General features: G+C 38.2%; 1 protein-coding gene across 9 annotated transcripts in view; it reads right to left on the reverse strand.

The window, feature by feature from the left end:
• The window catches only part of NBAS (NBAS subunit of NRZ tethering complex), a 449,992-nt gene that overhangs the window by 145,087 nt on the left and 288,421 nt on the right, over positions 1-16,484 (reverse strand). For all 9 annotated transcript variants that reach the window (XM_064295047.1, XM_064295045.1, XM_064295049.1 and 6 more), the window contains 2 exons: positions 10,375-10,604; positions 7,194-7,304 (listed from right to left, as the gene is read on the reverse strand). In XM_064295047.1, the coding sequence (XP_064151117.1) occupies positions 7,194-7,304; positions 10,375-10,604 (341 nt within the window). The remainder of the gene's footprint in view (positions 1-7,193; positions 7,305-10,374; positions 10,605-16,484) is intronic.

A 16,484-nucleotide genomic window follows, 5' to 3' on the forward strand; every position in this document is an offset into this window, starting at 1 on the left:
CATGCTCCCCCTGACCCTCAGGGTCCTACTCACACTGTCCCTCTGTTAGGCCTTCATACTCACTGAGTTCATTTCTATCACAGCACTCTGTTTTCCTGTTCTGTCTACCTATAAACAGCTCTTTTCTCCTTGAAATGTAGTTAATTCCTACTCAATCCTTAGGTCTCAGCTCAAGCATTATTTCTCAGGAAAGCCTTCTCTACCTAGGACAAATTCTCCTAATTAGGCTCTTCCCTAATTAGGCTCTCATACACAGTTCTTGTCACAGTTTTAATTTCACACTTGCCATGTCATTATTTGATTATCATCTGTTTCCCATACTCAACTGTATATTCAAACACAGCTAGGATGTCTACTTTAGCTCACCATTGTAACCTGGTATCTAGTACTGAGCCTAGCATGCTATAGATTCTCAACAAAAACTTTTGAATGAATGAATAGTCAAGTATCTAATTCAGGGCTATTACTACTGAAAAGCAAAAACTAATAGGCTATTATTACAATACTGGTGAATCAAAAGTACATGAAGAGAGAACCTACAAAGATATTAGTCTACTACAACTGGAAAGGAAAGCTGAAATTATACCTTACAGCTTCAAGACTTCTAAAATAGTTTGAAAAGAATTAATTAAAAATAAACTTGCGAAGGCGGGGCCAAGATGGTGGACTAGGGAGACGCTACCTCGGATCCCTCTTGCAACAAAGACTCGGAAAAACAAGTGAATCGATCAAGTATATAACAATCTACGAACCCTGAACAACGAACACAGATTTAGAGATGGAAAACGAACAAATACGGGGAAGCAGCGATTATTTTTGGAGCCTGGAGCCAGCGTCCCAGTCAGCGGATTTTCTGGAAAAACTAGTTTCCCAGTGATGGCTCGGAGACAGCAGTCCATATCAAACCACATAAAGAAGCAGACCATGACAGCTTCTCGAACCCCCAAACAAAAGAATCAAAATCTTTCCCAAATGAAGATACAATCCTGGAATTATCAGATACAGAATGTAAAAAACTAATTTACAGAATGCTTAATGATATCACAAATGAAATTAGGATAACTGCAGAAAAAGCCAAGGAACACACTGATAAAACTGTTGAAGAACTCAAAAAGATTATTCAAGAACATAGTGGAAACATTAATAAGTTGCAAGAATCCATAGAGAGACAGCATGTAGAAATCCAAAAGATTAACACTAAAATTACAGAATTAGACAACGCAATAGGAAGTCAGAGGAGCAGACTCGAGCAATTAGAATGCAGACTGGGACATCTGGAGGACCAGGGAATTAATTCCAACATAGCTGAAAAAAAATCAGATAAAAGAATTAAAAAAAATGAAGAAACCCTAAGAATCATGTGGGACTCTATCAAGAAGGATAACTTGCGTGTGATTGGAGTCCCAGAACAGGAAGGGATGACAGAAAACACAGAGAGAATAGTTGAAGAACTCCTGACACACAAAACTTCCCTGACATCATGAAAGACGAAAGGATATCTATCCAAGATGCTCATCGAACCCCATTTAAGATCGATCCAAAAAGAAAAACACCAAGACATATTATCATCAAACTCACCAAAACCAAAGATAAACAGAAAATTTTAAAAGCAGCCAGAAAGAAAAGAAAGGTTTCCTTCAAGGGAGAATCAATAAGAATAAGTTCAGACTACTCAGCAGAAACCATGCAGGCAAGAAGGGAATGGGACGACATATACAGAACACTGAAGGAGAAAAACTGCCAGCCAAGGATCATATATCCAGCAAAACTCTCTCTGAAATATGAAGGAGAAATTAAGATATTTACAGATAAACACAAGTTTAGAGAATTTGCAAAAACCAAACCAAAGCTACAAGAAATACTAAAGGATATTGTTTGGTCAGAAAACCAATAATATCAGATACCAGCACAACACAAGGTCACAAAACAGAACGTCCTGATATCAACTCAAATAGGGAAATCACAAAAACAAATTAAGATTAACTAAAAAAAAAAAAATACTCATAACAGGGAAACACGGAAGTCAATATGTAAAAAATCACAATAATCAAAAAGAGGGACTAAATACAGGAGGCATAGAACTCCCATATGGAGAGTGATACAAGGCGATATAGAACAATACAAGTTAGGTTTTTACTTAGAAAAATAGGGGTAAATAATAAGGCAACCACAAAGAGGTATAACAACTCCATAACTCAAGATAAAAGCCAAGAAAAACGTAACGACTCAACAAACATAAAGTCAAACACTACGAAAACGAGGATCTCACAATTTAATAAGAAAAATGTCTCAGCACAAAAAAGTATGTGGAAAAATGAAATTGTCAACAACACACATAAAAAGGCATCAAAATGACAACACTAAACACTTATTTATCTATAATTACGCTGAATATAAATGGACTAAATGCACCAATTAAGAGACAGAGAGTCTCGGACTGGATAAAGAAACACGATCCGTCTACATGCTGCCTACAAGAGACACACCTTAGACTTAGAGATACAAACTAAAACTCAAAGGATGGAAAAAAATATATCAAGCAAACAATAAGCAAAAAAGAAGAGGAGTAGCAATATTAATTTCTGATAAAATAGACTTTAGACTTAAATCCACCACAAAGGATAAAGAAGGACATGACATAATGATAAAAGGGACAATTGATCAGGAAGACATAACCATATTAAATATATATGCACCCAATGACAGGGCTGCAAGATACATAAAACAAATTTTAACAGAATTGAAAAGTGAGATAGACACCTCCACAATTAAAGTAAGAGACTTCAACACACCACTTTTGGAGAAGGACAGGACATCCAGTAAGAAGCTCAATAGAGACACCGAAGACCTAATTACAACAATCAACCAACTTGACCTCATTGACTTATACAGAACTCTCCACCCATCTGCTGCAAAGTATACTTTTTTTTCTAGTGCACATGGAACATTCTCTAGAATAGACCACATATTAGGTCATAAAACAAACCTTTGCAGAGTCCAAAACATCGAAATATTACAAAGCATCTTCTCAGACCACAAGGCAATAAAACTAGAAATCAATAACAGAAAAACTAGGGAAAAGAAATCAAATACTTGGAAACTGAACAATACCCTCTTGAAAAAAGACTGGGTTATAGAAGACACCAAGGAGGGAATAAGGAAATTCATAGAAAGCAACGAGAATGAAAATACTTCCTATCAAAACCTCTGGGACACAGCAAAAGCAGTGCTCAGAGGCCAATTTATATTGATAAATGCACACATAAAAAAAGAAGAAAGAGCCAAAATCAGAGAACTGTCCCGACAACTTGAACAAATACAAAGTGAGCAACAAAAGAATCCATCAGGCACCAGAAGAAAACAAATAATAAAAATCAGAGCTGAACTAAATGAATTAGAGAACAGAAAAACAATTGAAAGAATTAACAAAGCCAAAAGCTGGTTCTTTGAAAAAATTAACAAAATTCATAAACCATTGGCTAGACTGACTAAAGAAATACAGGAAAGGACACAAATAACCCAAATAAGAAACGAAAAGGACTACATCACAACAGAACCAAATGAAATTAAAAGAATCATATCAGATTATTACGAAAAATTGTACTCTAACAAATTTGAAAACCTAGAAGAAATGGATGAATTCCTGGAAAAACACTACCTACCTAAACTAACACATTCAGAAGTAGAACAATTAAATAGACCCATAACAAAAAAAGAGATTGAAACGGTAATCAAAAAACTCCCAACAAAAAAAAGCCCCGGCCCGGACGGCTTCACTGCAGAGTTCTACAAAACTTTCACAGAAGAGTTAACCCCACTACTACTGAAGGTATTTCAAAGCATAGAAAATGATGGAATACTACCCAACTCATTCTATAAAGCCACCATCTCCCTGATACCAAAACCAGGTAAAGACATCACAAAAAAAGGAAATTACAGACCTATATCCCTCATGAACATAGATGCAAAAATCCTCAACAAAATTCTAGCCAACAGAATACAACAACATATCAAAAAAATAATTCACCACGATCAAGTGGGATTTATACCAGGTATGCAAGGCTGGTTTAATATCAGAAAAACCATTAATGTAATCCATCACATAAATAAAACAAAAGACAAAAATCACATGATCTTATCAATTGATGCAGAAAAGGCATTTGACAAAGTCCAACACCCATTTATGATAAAAACTCTCACCAAAATAGGAATTGAAGGAAAATTCCTCAACATAAAAAAGGGCATCTATGCAAAGCCAACAGCCAATATCACTCTAAATGGAGAGAACCTGAAAGCATTTCCCTTGAAAACAGGAACCAGACAAGGATGCCCTTTATCACCGCTCTTATTCAACACCGTGCTTGAAGTCCTAGCCAGGGCAATTAGGCTAGACAAAGAAATAAAAGGCATCCAGATTGGCAAGGAGGAAGTAAAATTATCTCTATTTGCAGATGACATGATCTTATACACAGAAAACCCTAAGGAATCCTTCAAAAAACTACTGAAACTAATAGAAGAGTTTGGCAGAGTCTCAGGTTATAAAATAAACATACAAAAATCACTTGCATTCCTCTACATCAATAAAAAGAACACCAAAGAGGAAATAACCAAATCAATACCATTCACAGTAGCCCCCAAGAAGATAAAATACTTAGGACTAAATCTTACCGAGGATGTAAAAGACCTATACAAAGAAAACTACAAAGCTCTACTACAAGAAATTCAAAAGGACATACTTAAGTGGAAAAACATACCTTGCTCATGGATAGGAAGAATTAACATAGTAAAAATGTCTATTCTACCAAAAGCCATCTATACATACAATGCACTTCCTATCCAAATTCCAATGTCATTTTTTAAGGTGACAGAGAAACAAATCACCAATTTCATATGGAAGGGAAAGAAGCCTCGGATAAGCAAAGCATTACTGAAAAAGAAGAAGAAAGTGGGAGGCCTCACTCTACCTGATTTCAGAAGCTATTATACAGCCACAGTAGTCAAAACAGCCTGGTACTGGTACAACAACAGGCACATAGACCAATGGAACAGAATTGAGAACCCAGATATAAATCCATGCACGTATGAGCAGCTGATATTTGACAAAGGACCAGTATCAGTTAATTGGGGAAAAGATAGTCTTTTTAACAAATGGTGCTGGCATAACTGGATATCCATTTGCAAAAAAATGAAACAGGACCCATACCTCACACCATGCACAAAAACTAACTCCAAGTGGATCAAAGACCTAAACATAAAGACTAAAACGATAAAGATCATGGAAGAAAAAATAGGGACAACTCTAGGAGCCCTAATACAAGGCATAAACAGAATACAAAACATTACCAAAAATGACGAAAAGAAACCCGATAACTGGGAGCTCCTAAAAATCAAACACCTATGCTCATCTAAAGACTTCACCAAAAGAGTAAAAAGACCACCTACAGACTGGGAAAGAATTTTCAGCTATGACATCTCAGACCAGCGCCTCATCTCTAAAATCTACATGATTCTGTCAAAACTCAACCACAAAAAGACAAACAACCCAATCAAGAAGTGGGCAAAGGATATGAACACACATTTCACTAAAGAAGATATTCAGGCAGCCAACAGATACATGAGAAAATGCTCTCGATCATTGGCCTTTAGAGAAATGCAAATTAAAACTACGATGAGATTCCATCTCACTCCAACAAGGCTGGCATTAATCCAAAAAACACAAAATAATAAATGCTGGAGAGGCTGCGGAGAGACTGGAACTCTTTTACACTGCTGGTGGGAATGTAAAATGGTACAACCACTTTGGAAATCTATCTGGCGTTTTCTTAAAAAGTTAGAAATAGAACTACCATACAACCCAGAAATCCCACTCCTCGGAATATACCCTAGAGAAACAAGAGCCTTCACACAAACAGATATACGCACACCCATGTTTATTGCAGCTCTGTTTACAATAGCAAAAAGCTGGAAGCAACCAAGGTGTCCATCAACGGATGAATGGGTAAATAAATTGTGGTATATTCACACAATGGAATACTACGCATCGATAAAGAACAGTGACGAATCTCTGAAACATTTCATAACATGGAGGAACCTGGAAGGCATTATGCTGAGCGAAATTAGTCAGAGGCAAAAGGACAAATATTGTATAAGACCTCTACTATAAGATCTTGAGAAATAGTAAAAACTGAGAAGAATACATACTTTTGTGGTTATGACGGGGGAGGGAGGGAGGGAGGGAGAGGGTTTTTTATTGATTAATTAGTAGATAAGAACTGCTTTAGGTGAAGGGAAAGACAACACTCAATACATGGAAGGTCAGCTCAATTGGACTGGACCGAAAGCAAAGAAGTTTCCGGGATAAAACGAATGCTTCAAAGGTCAGCAGAGCAAGGGCGGGGGTTTGGGGACCATGGTTTAAGGGGACTTCTAAGTCAATTGGCAAAATAATTCTATTATGAAATCATTCTGCATCCCACTTTGAAATGTGGCATCTGGGGTCTTAAATGCTAACAAGCGGCCATCTAAGATGCATCAGTTGGTCTCAACCCACCTGGAGCAAACGAGAATGAACAACACCAAGGTCACATGACAACTAAGAGCCCAAGAGACAGAAAGGGCCACATGAACTAGAGACCTACATCATCCTGAGACCAGAAGAACTAGTTGGTGCCTGGCCAGAATCGATGATTGCCCTGACAGGGAGCACACCAGAGGACTCCTGAGGGAGCAGGAGATCAGTGGGATGCAAACCCCAAATTCTCATGAAAAGACCATACTTAATGGTCTGACTGAGACTAGAGAAATCCTGGCGGCCATGGTCCCCAGACCTTCTGTTGGCACAGGACAGGAACCATCCCCGAAGACAACTCATCAGACATGAAAGGAACTGTACAGTGGGTGGGAGAGAAATGCTGATGAAGAGTGAGCTAATTATATCAGGTGGACAGTTGAGATTGTGCTGGCATCTCATGTCTGGAGGGGGGATGGGAGGATAGAGAAAGTGGGAAGCTGGCAAAATTGTCACGAAAGGAGAGACTGGAAGGACTGACTCATTAGGGGGAGAGCAAGTGGGAGTATGGAGTAAGATGTATGTAAACTTATATGTGACAGACTGACTTGATTTGTAAACGTTCACTTGAAGCTCAATAAAAAATAAATAAATAAATAAACTTGCATATGAATTGCATGCTTACCCACTGTCAGTGAACAGGAACTCCAAATGGGTCATAAAAACTTCCCAACAGGACACACTATAACGTTGTGCCAGAGAAAGAGCGATGCTGTAGACATTTTCCTCAAGTGTTCTTGAAGAATGTTTATCAGCCACAGGAAAGGGACAGAAAAGAAACACATTACCTTAATCAGCAAAGCAAATACTCACCCAACATAGACTGGAGAAACCCCCAGAGTATGGCCCCTGAACACTGTTTTAGCTCAGTAATGAAGTCACTCCTGAAGTTTACCCTTCAGCCAAAGATTAGACAGGCCCATAAAACAAAATGAGACTAAAGGGAAACAGCCTAGGAGCAATGACGAAAAGACAGGAGAGGGCAGGAAAGCTGGTAATGGGGAACCTACGACCGAGAAGGGGAGAGTGTTGACATGTCCTGGGTTTTGCAAGCAATGTCACAAAACAATATGTATATTAATTATTTAATGAGAAGCTAGTTTGCTTTGTAAGCCTTCATCTACAGCACGAAGACAATAAAATAAATAAATAAATAAAAGAAAACATTCATGAAGATTGCTCTCCAACTGAGAGGGGTGCAGTCAGTACGGTAACTAATAAGATTTCACAACAATCCAGGAAAAAGAATTCCAAGGAATTTTAATGCTCCTTTGTCACTGTGGTCCATTTGAATTTACTGAGGCATTAGCTAGAACAGTGGTTCTCAACTGAGTATAACTTTGTCCCCCACCTCCCTGTGACAACTGGCAACATATGTAGACATTTCTGATTGCCACAAATGGGGGGAGGGGGAGAGTGCTACTGGCCTCTGGTGGGTAGAGCCCTGGGATGCTACTAAACATTCTAAATTTCAAAAGACAGCCCCCTACAACAAAAATCAATCCAGTCCAAAATGTAGCCATTCTTTATTTTCTTATTTAGTTGATACTCATTTTTCTGGCAGCTGTTTTCTGTAAGTACATTGTATCTGTTCTTTATTGTCTGTATGTCACAGATAATACATTCTCAGGGGCCAGGCAGGGAATGAAGATGACATGATGTCATGTAGTTCTTTCCTTCCTTTCTTTATCAAACACTTATTGAGCATGTATGTGGTGCCTAGCAACGTGCCAGACTCACACAGTAGAAAACGATAAATTAGTAACCGGCTTTATTCTCAAGGGATCCTCATTTCATCACTATGTGTGAGTGAAGGCAGAGCTGCAATATGGGAGGAAGGTCCTTCAAGGATCCTTGCATGTAGGATATTGAAATCACATCTCCAAATCAGACCTGCTAAGGCATCAAGCCCATGGAAAATCTGAGGTGTTTTAAACAAGCCATCCAAAGACGGCTGTATATTTTTCTAAGTAGCAGATTGTGGAGAATATTTATTATATATTTATCAGAAGCATGTATTTGTCCTCTAGGACATATTTCAAGTAGCATATGAAAGCTGGATACTTAGAAAAGACAGAAACCCTAGCAAAATGTAATTGACAAAGTAAGGCATGCCTTACCTTATAAACTTTTATTCTACATAGTAATCCTCTTCTAGGAAACCATGAGCACGGGACCAAGGATTACAAAATGCCCCAAGGAAAATCACACTGGACTTGGAATTAAAAAAAACCTTGAGCAACTCTCTAGGACTCTCTGATTCTCAGAGTCCTCTTCCAAACTATGAGGAGGTTGGATTGAATGATCTCTTTGGACACCTAAACTTAACATTGATTATGAAATTATGAACATCCAGGAGGACAGAGGGAAAGAAATATTCCTTGTTTCTCTTCTTGAGATCAGCTATAGGCTGTTCCTACTACCATTCTATGATCTATTTTTTGCCTCCCTTACTCGAAAGAGAATTTAGGTATCTTCTAATAGTAGCAAAGAAGCCCAGGCTAATTTAAAATTATCAAAGGGTACCAGGGCTATTTTGCCACTTTCTCAAGGATTTAAATAATAATGATTTAAAAAGAGCATTTGACACTACCATACCAGGACTATCCTGGTGATTTTAAAGAAACTTATCAAGAAAAAGGAATAACCATTAAATGTAGGCACGATTTTACCTCAGTATCAAAGGCTGGAAGCCTAGACTCAATTGCATGCCAATGCTTCCTTGAGAATGCAATAAAGCCATGTATGGAGGGCAGACGGTGCTGTGGCAAAGATGTGATAGCTTTGATACATGACAGATCTAAGTTAAAATCATAGTTGCGGTCCTTACCAACTATGTAAACTTGCATTAGATATTTAATATCCCTAAGCCTCATTTTTCTTACACAATGGGAATAACATTTTATCTCAATAAGGTTATCTTTCAGGATTAAAAAGATATTTATAAAATAAGGTGTATAGAGCACCTAACATGGGGCCTTACTCACAGTAAGCACTCAACAAACTGTGGTGTTAAAAACAAAACACCTTCACTTAACCTTTGTAAGTGAACATGCTTTCCAAACCTTCTGACATGTAAGTTTAGTACTGAACTACTAAAATAGAAAATGCAGACCAGGATTACCCCAAGGGGGATCTCAAACTCAGAAAGGAACTCCTCTCTCTGGGCCCTGAACTATACTGTCAGCTCACACAAGGGCCTGCTCGTCTCTTGGAAGGGGTAAGGGAGAACAGGAAAAAAAAGGCAGCCATTGCTGGGCCTCTGACAGGAGGGACTGCTACAGCTGGTTAGCTCCTCTTTTTCTATAAGCCCGAGACAGACAGAGATATCCTGAGGCCAAAACACTGAGCCTTTGTTCCGGTATTAAGTAAACCGTACCTAAAATTTTTAACATATAGAAGAAATTGAACTGCCACGTACTCTGAAAAATGATTTCCAGCCAAGAATAAAAGGCAATCTTGTTTTTTAAATTTCTACAATAAAACTTTATGCTTTTCACTTCTGGTCATACTCTATCACCCCAAACGTGGTAATGATTTTGGAATCAGGCCATCAAAATTTTTTTTTTTTTTAAATTCCCATCCTTACTATTCAAATCTGCAGGCTCAAAATGTTGTCTCCATTTACTGATCTATTTGGGAAGACACACAACATGACTCATATAACTGCAGTAAGTAGGGAAAGTCCTAGTTTATAACAACCATGAATATAAGTCTTTAAAGGATGCTGATTAATAGTCTTGATAATTCAACTTGCTCTTCTGTATTTTAAACCCAGCCCTTCATGAGACAAAGGTATCCCTTACTCTGTCAGACCCAGGATAGTCTCCCTTTTATACTGGTCATCTGCAGTGAACCGCTGCACATCCACCCCCTTCCGAAGGCCCTGAAGGATCTGAGCTTGAGTGAAGTCCAGGAGACGTTCATTGTAGTAGTGTAACTGCTTAGTCAATGAGATGAGGTCCTCAGGCCAGGCTTCGCATCCATGTTGAGTCACGTGCCTAGTGACCACCATGATTAGTTCTTTGGGATCAGCCTGTGAAAGGCATGAAAAAAATTATTTTACAAATATGCACAAGTTAGTGACAAAGAGAAGACCATGTCTACCGGGCACTTGTTTGGCCCTTCACGCTGTTGACATTTATTCAAAGTTCACATCTGTCCTGAGAAGTCAGTTGTTGAGGTGGCACTTTACCTATTTTGCACACTGCAGAAGACAAGATGCAGAACTAAATCTAGAAGCAGATTTCTGGACTTCTGCTCTGTTCTTCCACCTTAAAACCTCCACCAACTTGAAAAATAATATATTCTTGATTTTTAAACTACATCAACGGATAGGCAGATTTGTTCCCCAACCATTCGATCATTTATAATGACTCACCCTGGAAGTAATTTTCATCATCACTGCCTGTGGATAAATTTTCTTTTGCCCATGGTAAGTGTTCTCAATAAGAGAGCTACAGTTTAATAATTACATTATAAATGCCTAGACAGCTGAGGAGAAGACTGTTTCCTCCAAGGAGAAGTCAGGGAAAAATCTCCACCCGGTTCCTGAAATCATGAATACTTCTAGTTGCATAAGAAAGTATCTAACTAACTTTTACCCTGCTCAATTTGGGACTCAATGAGATATTGTGCTATAATTTTTAGCAGCTTCTGCAACAACAATAAAATTATTCAAATAGAACAAAATCCAGAATTCAACAGCTGACAGGAAAGGCGAATAAGTGATTAACTGGCCACATTTATTTATATTAAAGTTGGCCTGGATGTCAACGAAGCAACAGCAGCTCAGCTATGATTTGAGAATTACTTAACAGGAAGTCTAATACTCGAACAGCATTAACTCAATCAGTTCCAATTTCTGGAAAGGCATGCTACATATTTTAATACAAGCAAATTAGGAAAAAGCTCCAGAATCTACCTTTGGTTCTGAGAAATGTACTCCTAATTATAGTAAGCTGTCAGTATTTCTAACATGTAAGCCATTAGTCTGAGCTACACAGATTTGTCAATGTCAAGTCTATACTGCCAAACCTAGCCTGACATTCTCTCTTGATTCTATGAAGGAACAATCTGGGAGTACTGATAAAAATCAATTAAAGAAATCTCCCTGGATTCTAGTAGGTGGATTTGAGAAAAAGTCAACCTTACTATACTTGGTATTTTCCCCTACCTCTAGGTACACACTAAGTCCTACTTTCAAAAACCGTACACATGTAACTTAAGTCAAAAGACCTGGGTTTGAATACTAGCTCTTCCACAAGTAAACTACAAGACATTCCTCTTTCATTCATTCAACAAATATTTTGTGCACCTATTCAGTCCAACAGCACTGGGCTGGTGGGATTATGTACCAAAAGGAGCCCTAGTGGCATTGTGGTTAAGCACTCAGCTGCTAACCAAAAGGTCAGTGGTTCAAACTCATCAGCTGCTCCATGGGAGAAAGGTACAGCAGTCTACTTCTATAAAGATTACAGCCTTAGAAAACCTATGGAGTAGTTCTACTCTGTCTGATAGGGTCACTATCAGTCAGAATCGACTCGACAGCAAAGGGTTTGGATTTATTTTGTTTTGTTTTATTATGTACCAAGAGATGTACTAAGAACACGTGATTCCCTTTCCTCCAGGAACTCAAGTCTATTAGGAGAGACAATCAAGGAAACAGTTGTAAAATGGTGTGACATAAGTAAAGACAGGGTGCTTTGGGAATAGAGAGAAGTAGGACTTGGGTGAGTGTCAAGAAAATCTTGGTAGTTAATGTCTAGGCTAACTACACAGTACCAGAAGCAAAAACCAAACAAAAAATAACTCAGTGCTGTCGAAGCAAAAAATAGGCAGGGAGATTTCAGCAAAGGGTAGAGTATGTGCTAAGGTATAAAGGCAAGAAAGAACATCATGCATTACAGAACTATTCAATCTCAATGGAACAAGGCAAGAAATAAGACTAGGGACGCAAGGAGGGGCCAGGCCTAGAAGGGTCTTTAATATTATATTAAGGAGTCTAACGGTATTATGAAGGAAATAAAAAGCTCCTAAAATTTTTTGAGCAGAGAAACACAATGATAAAGATTTCATCTTATCAAAATCACAGGCAAGCTGGGAGGAAAGATGAGAGTGAACAGAGCAAATCTAAAGGGACCCTGATGGTGCAGTGGTTAAGAGCTCAGGTTGCTACCCAAAAGGTCGGCAGTTTGAATCCACTAGCCACTCCCTGAAAACCCTGTGGGGCAGTTCTACTCCATCCTATAGGCTCACGATGAGTCTCAACTGACTCAACAGCAATGGGTAGTAGTAGTAGGTTGGTAAAGGCAATTACAGAGTGATCTCGGAATCATCTACATAGGTATGTTATTTTTGGCAATGGAGTTAGGCAAAGAAAATTCTATGCCTTAGCTGTTGGTGCCTCTTTGGCTGACATTTAACCCAACTCCCTTTCTATCTGTTGTCCAAACCTCTTGGGGCACCATCCTGTACCCCCCACCACTGGCACAGACACCTTTGCAGTTATCAGGTACAGGGATGCTGCTCACAAGCCAGCCAGCCCATCTATATTTGCTTGGTACCCTGAGTGTGCTCTGCTTTCACACTTTATCTAGTTAACACATTTTGGCTCAGTTGTAGAGAGAGCAAGAACAAATATCCAGTGATGAGGGTTTTAGGGTGACAAAAGTACCTCTGCACTTGTCTTTTGACAGAGCTCCAAATGCCACAGTTTTGCACTCCACCAGCAAATTCATCTTTACCAATACAAGAAAGCTTTTCTTCATATATACTCTGACCCTATGGCTTCAGAATAAAGTTCTCAGCCTGAACTTTGTCCAAAGCACTTTGAAGGAAAGGCTTTAACCATCCAACCTATCTCTGTCTGTGGGTCAATGACCTTCTCTATATACCAAGCTATTGTTTCTACTACTTACAGAATCAACCACCTTCATTCTCCCAAGGCTTCTCACAGTATTCACTCCACATTCATTTTTTTTCTTTTCTAAATTTTATTTTGTGGTTGTTGTTGTTGGGAATATATACAGCAAACATACAACAATTAAACAGTTCCTACATGTAAAATTTAATGACACTGATTACATTCTTTGAGTTGTGCAACCATTCTCACTCTCCTGAGTTGTTCCTCCCTCATTAACATAATCTCACTGCCCCTAAGGTTCCTATCTAATCTTCTGAGATGCTGTTGTCAATTTGATCCCACGTAAATAGTTCTTAAAAGAGCATAATGTTCAAGGCAGACTTTTTTTTTTTTAATTAGCCAAGCTAAACTATTGCTCAATTGTAAGATGATTTCAGGGGATATTTTTGGTTTAACGTTTAAAGATTATCCCAGGGCAAGAGTTTCAATGGATTCATTTACCCTCCATGGTTCCAGAGAGTCTAGAGTCCATGAAGATTTGAAATTCTATGCTGCATTTATACCTTTTGATCAGGTTTCCTCTATGGAATCTTTGATCAAAACGTTCAGTAATGGTTGCCAGGCACCATCTAGCTCTTCCGGTTGCACAACAAAGGAGACAGTTATTCATGGAAGCAATTAGCCACACATTTCATACCCTCCTCCTATTCCTGACTCTTCTTTTTCTGTTGCTCCAGGTGAATAAAGGCCAACTGTTGTGCCTTGAAGGGCTGCTTGTAAGCTGTTAAGACCCCAGGCACTATGTATGCAATGAACTAGGAGGCAGAACGGAATCACTAAACATGTTATGAGGCCAATTAATTGGGATGTCTCCTGAAACCAAGACCCTAAACCTCCAAACCAAGGAATGAAATTCCATGAGGTATTTGGCTGTACATAAGCAGCTACCTTTTTTTTTTTTTGGTCATTGTTGTAAATACATCTATCACACAACTTTTGCCAATTCAACATTTTGCAGGTATACAACTTATTGACAGCAATTACCATAATCAGTTGTGCTATCCTACCTTTAATCAATGAGATATCTCCATCACCGTTAGCCTTCTTTTCCCCTTCCCTCCCACCCCTAGTAACCACTAATAAAGTTTGGTTCCTATACATTTGTCTTTTCCTGTCTTTTTATATAAGTGAGGTCATATTTGTTCTCTTGTGATTGGCTTATTTTGCTCAACATACTGTCTTCAAGCTCTATCCATACTGTAACATATATTAAGACTTTCTTTCTCCTACTGACTGAGAGTAGTATTCCACTGTATGTATGTACCACATTTTGTTCATCCGTTCATCTGCCGATGGGCATTTAGGTTGTTTCCACCTCTTGGCTATTGTAAATAGTGCTGCAACGAACACTGGTGTACAAAGTCTCCTTTTGAGTCTCTACTTTCAAGTCTTTTGAGTATATACCTAGGAGTGAAATTGCTAGGTCACATGGTAGTTCTCTTTTTAGTTTCTTGAGGAACCACCACACTGCTTTCCACAACAGCTGTGCCATTTTGCATTACTACCAGCAATGGGTAAGGATTCCCATTTCCCCACATTCTCGCCAAATTTGTTATCTTCTGTTTTTGCTTTTTTTAAATCTTAGCCATTCTAGTGGGAGTTAATTGGTATCTCATTGTAGTTTTGATATGCATCTCTCTGACAGCTAAAGACACTGAGCATCTTTTCATGTGTTAGGTGGCCATTTGAATGTACTCTTCGGTGAAATATTACTCAAGTCCTTTGCCCATTTTATGATTGGGTTGTCTTTTTGGTTGTGAAGTTGTTGAAATTCCATATACATTTTGGTTATTGGATTCTTGTCGAATATATGGTTTCCAAAGGTATTCCCCCAGTCAGTAGCTTGTCTTTTCACTTTTTTGGTAAAGGCTTTTCATGAACAAATTTTTTAATTTTTTTCAGTTCCCATTTATTTACTTTGTCTTTTGCTATTTGTGCTTTTGTAATTATATTAGATAATACATTATTGAAAGTTATGCCTGTGTTGCCCTACTTGTTCTTCTAAGAATTTTTGCACATTTAGGTCCTTAATCCATTTAAATTTGTTTTTGTGTATGGTGTGAGAAAACTTAGTTTACCCAGCACCATTTATTGGAGAGACTCTTCTTTTCCCATTGATCGGACTTAGTACTCTTGACAAAAATCAGTTGAAAATAGATGTTTGGGTTCACATTCATTTTTGATGTTTTGCTTTCTCTCATCTTCAGGATTAGTGTCTGTATGGCAACAGTGGCCTACATACTTTTCAGTTGACCTGAATCATATAACACATCCTCATCTCTATTCTCTTTGTATCGTAATTTATGAAATGAATGTAACTTATGCAATTTATGAAGTGAATCCCAAGGCTAGATGAAGAGCAAATCTCCAAAATGGCAGAACACAACTATAATGAATATAATTACTAGTACTAAAATTTATGTAGGGTTTCCTTTAATCTGCAGAAAGTTTCAAGTCTTCAGATACAACCTTAATATTCACATGTTGTGACAATAGTGTTTTATTTCCTTTTGATAAAGAAAATGACTTGGGATAGTGAAATAAGCACAAGCAGATAGAACTTAGCTGCGTGGCCTTACGCAAGTTATTTAAACTATGAGCTTCACTGCCTCATCTATAAAATGCCAATAATATTACATAGCTGTCGTGGTTGTGAAAAACCTAAAAGATAATGTAAGTAAAATACACAAACCAAGCCCTGGCATAAAGCAGGTGCTCGACAAATAAATGGGAACATGGAACTTGTTCAAAGGGATATGCCAATCACACTTTAATTGTACCTCTGTTAAATAATTTACTTCCCATTGCTTTCTCTTATAAATATTAAATTATAGCTGACTGTGAACAGGGACCATGTCTACTTCAAGTATTTGTCTACTACAGAGCATAGTAGTGTGCCTTGAGCAAATCGGGTGCTTCGTAAAATGGGGACACATTGAACAGCTGTGGCTTTTAAGTCAGTAGTACAGTTTATATTCCCAGTTGCCATCG

Source organism: Loxodonta africana, chromosome 12 (assembly GCF_030014295.1).
Source record: "Loxodonta africana isolate mLoxAfr1 chromosome 12, mLoxAfr1.hap2, whole genome shotgun sequence".
Lineage (NCBI taxonomy): Eukaryota > Metazoa > Chordata > Mammalia > Proboscidea > Elephantidae > Loxodonta > Loxodonta africana.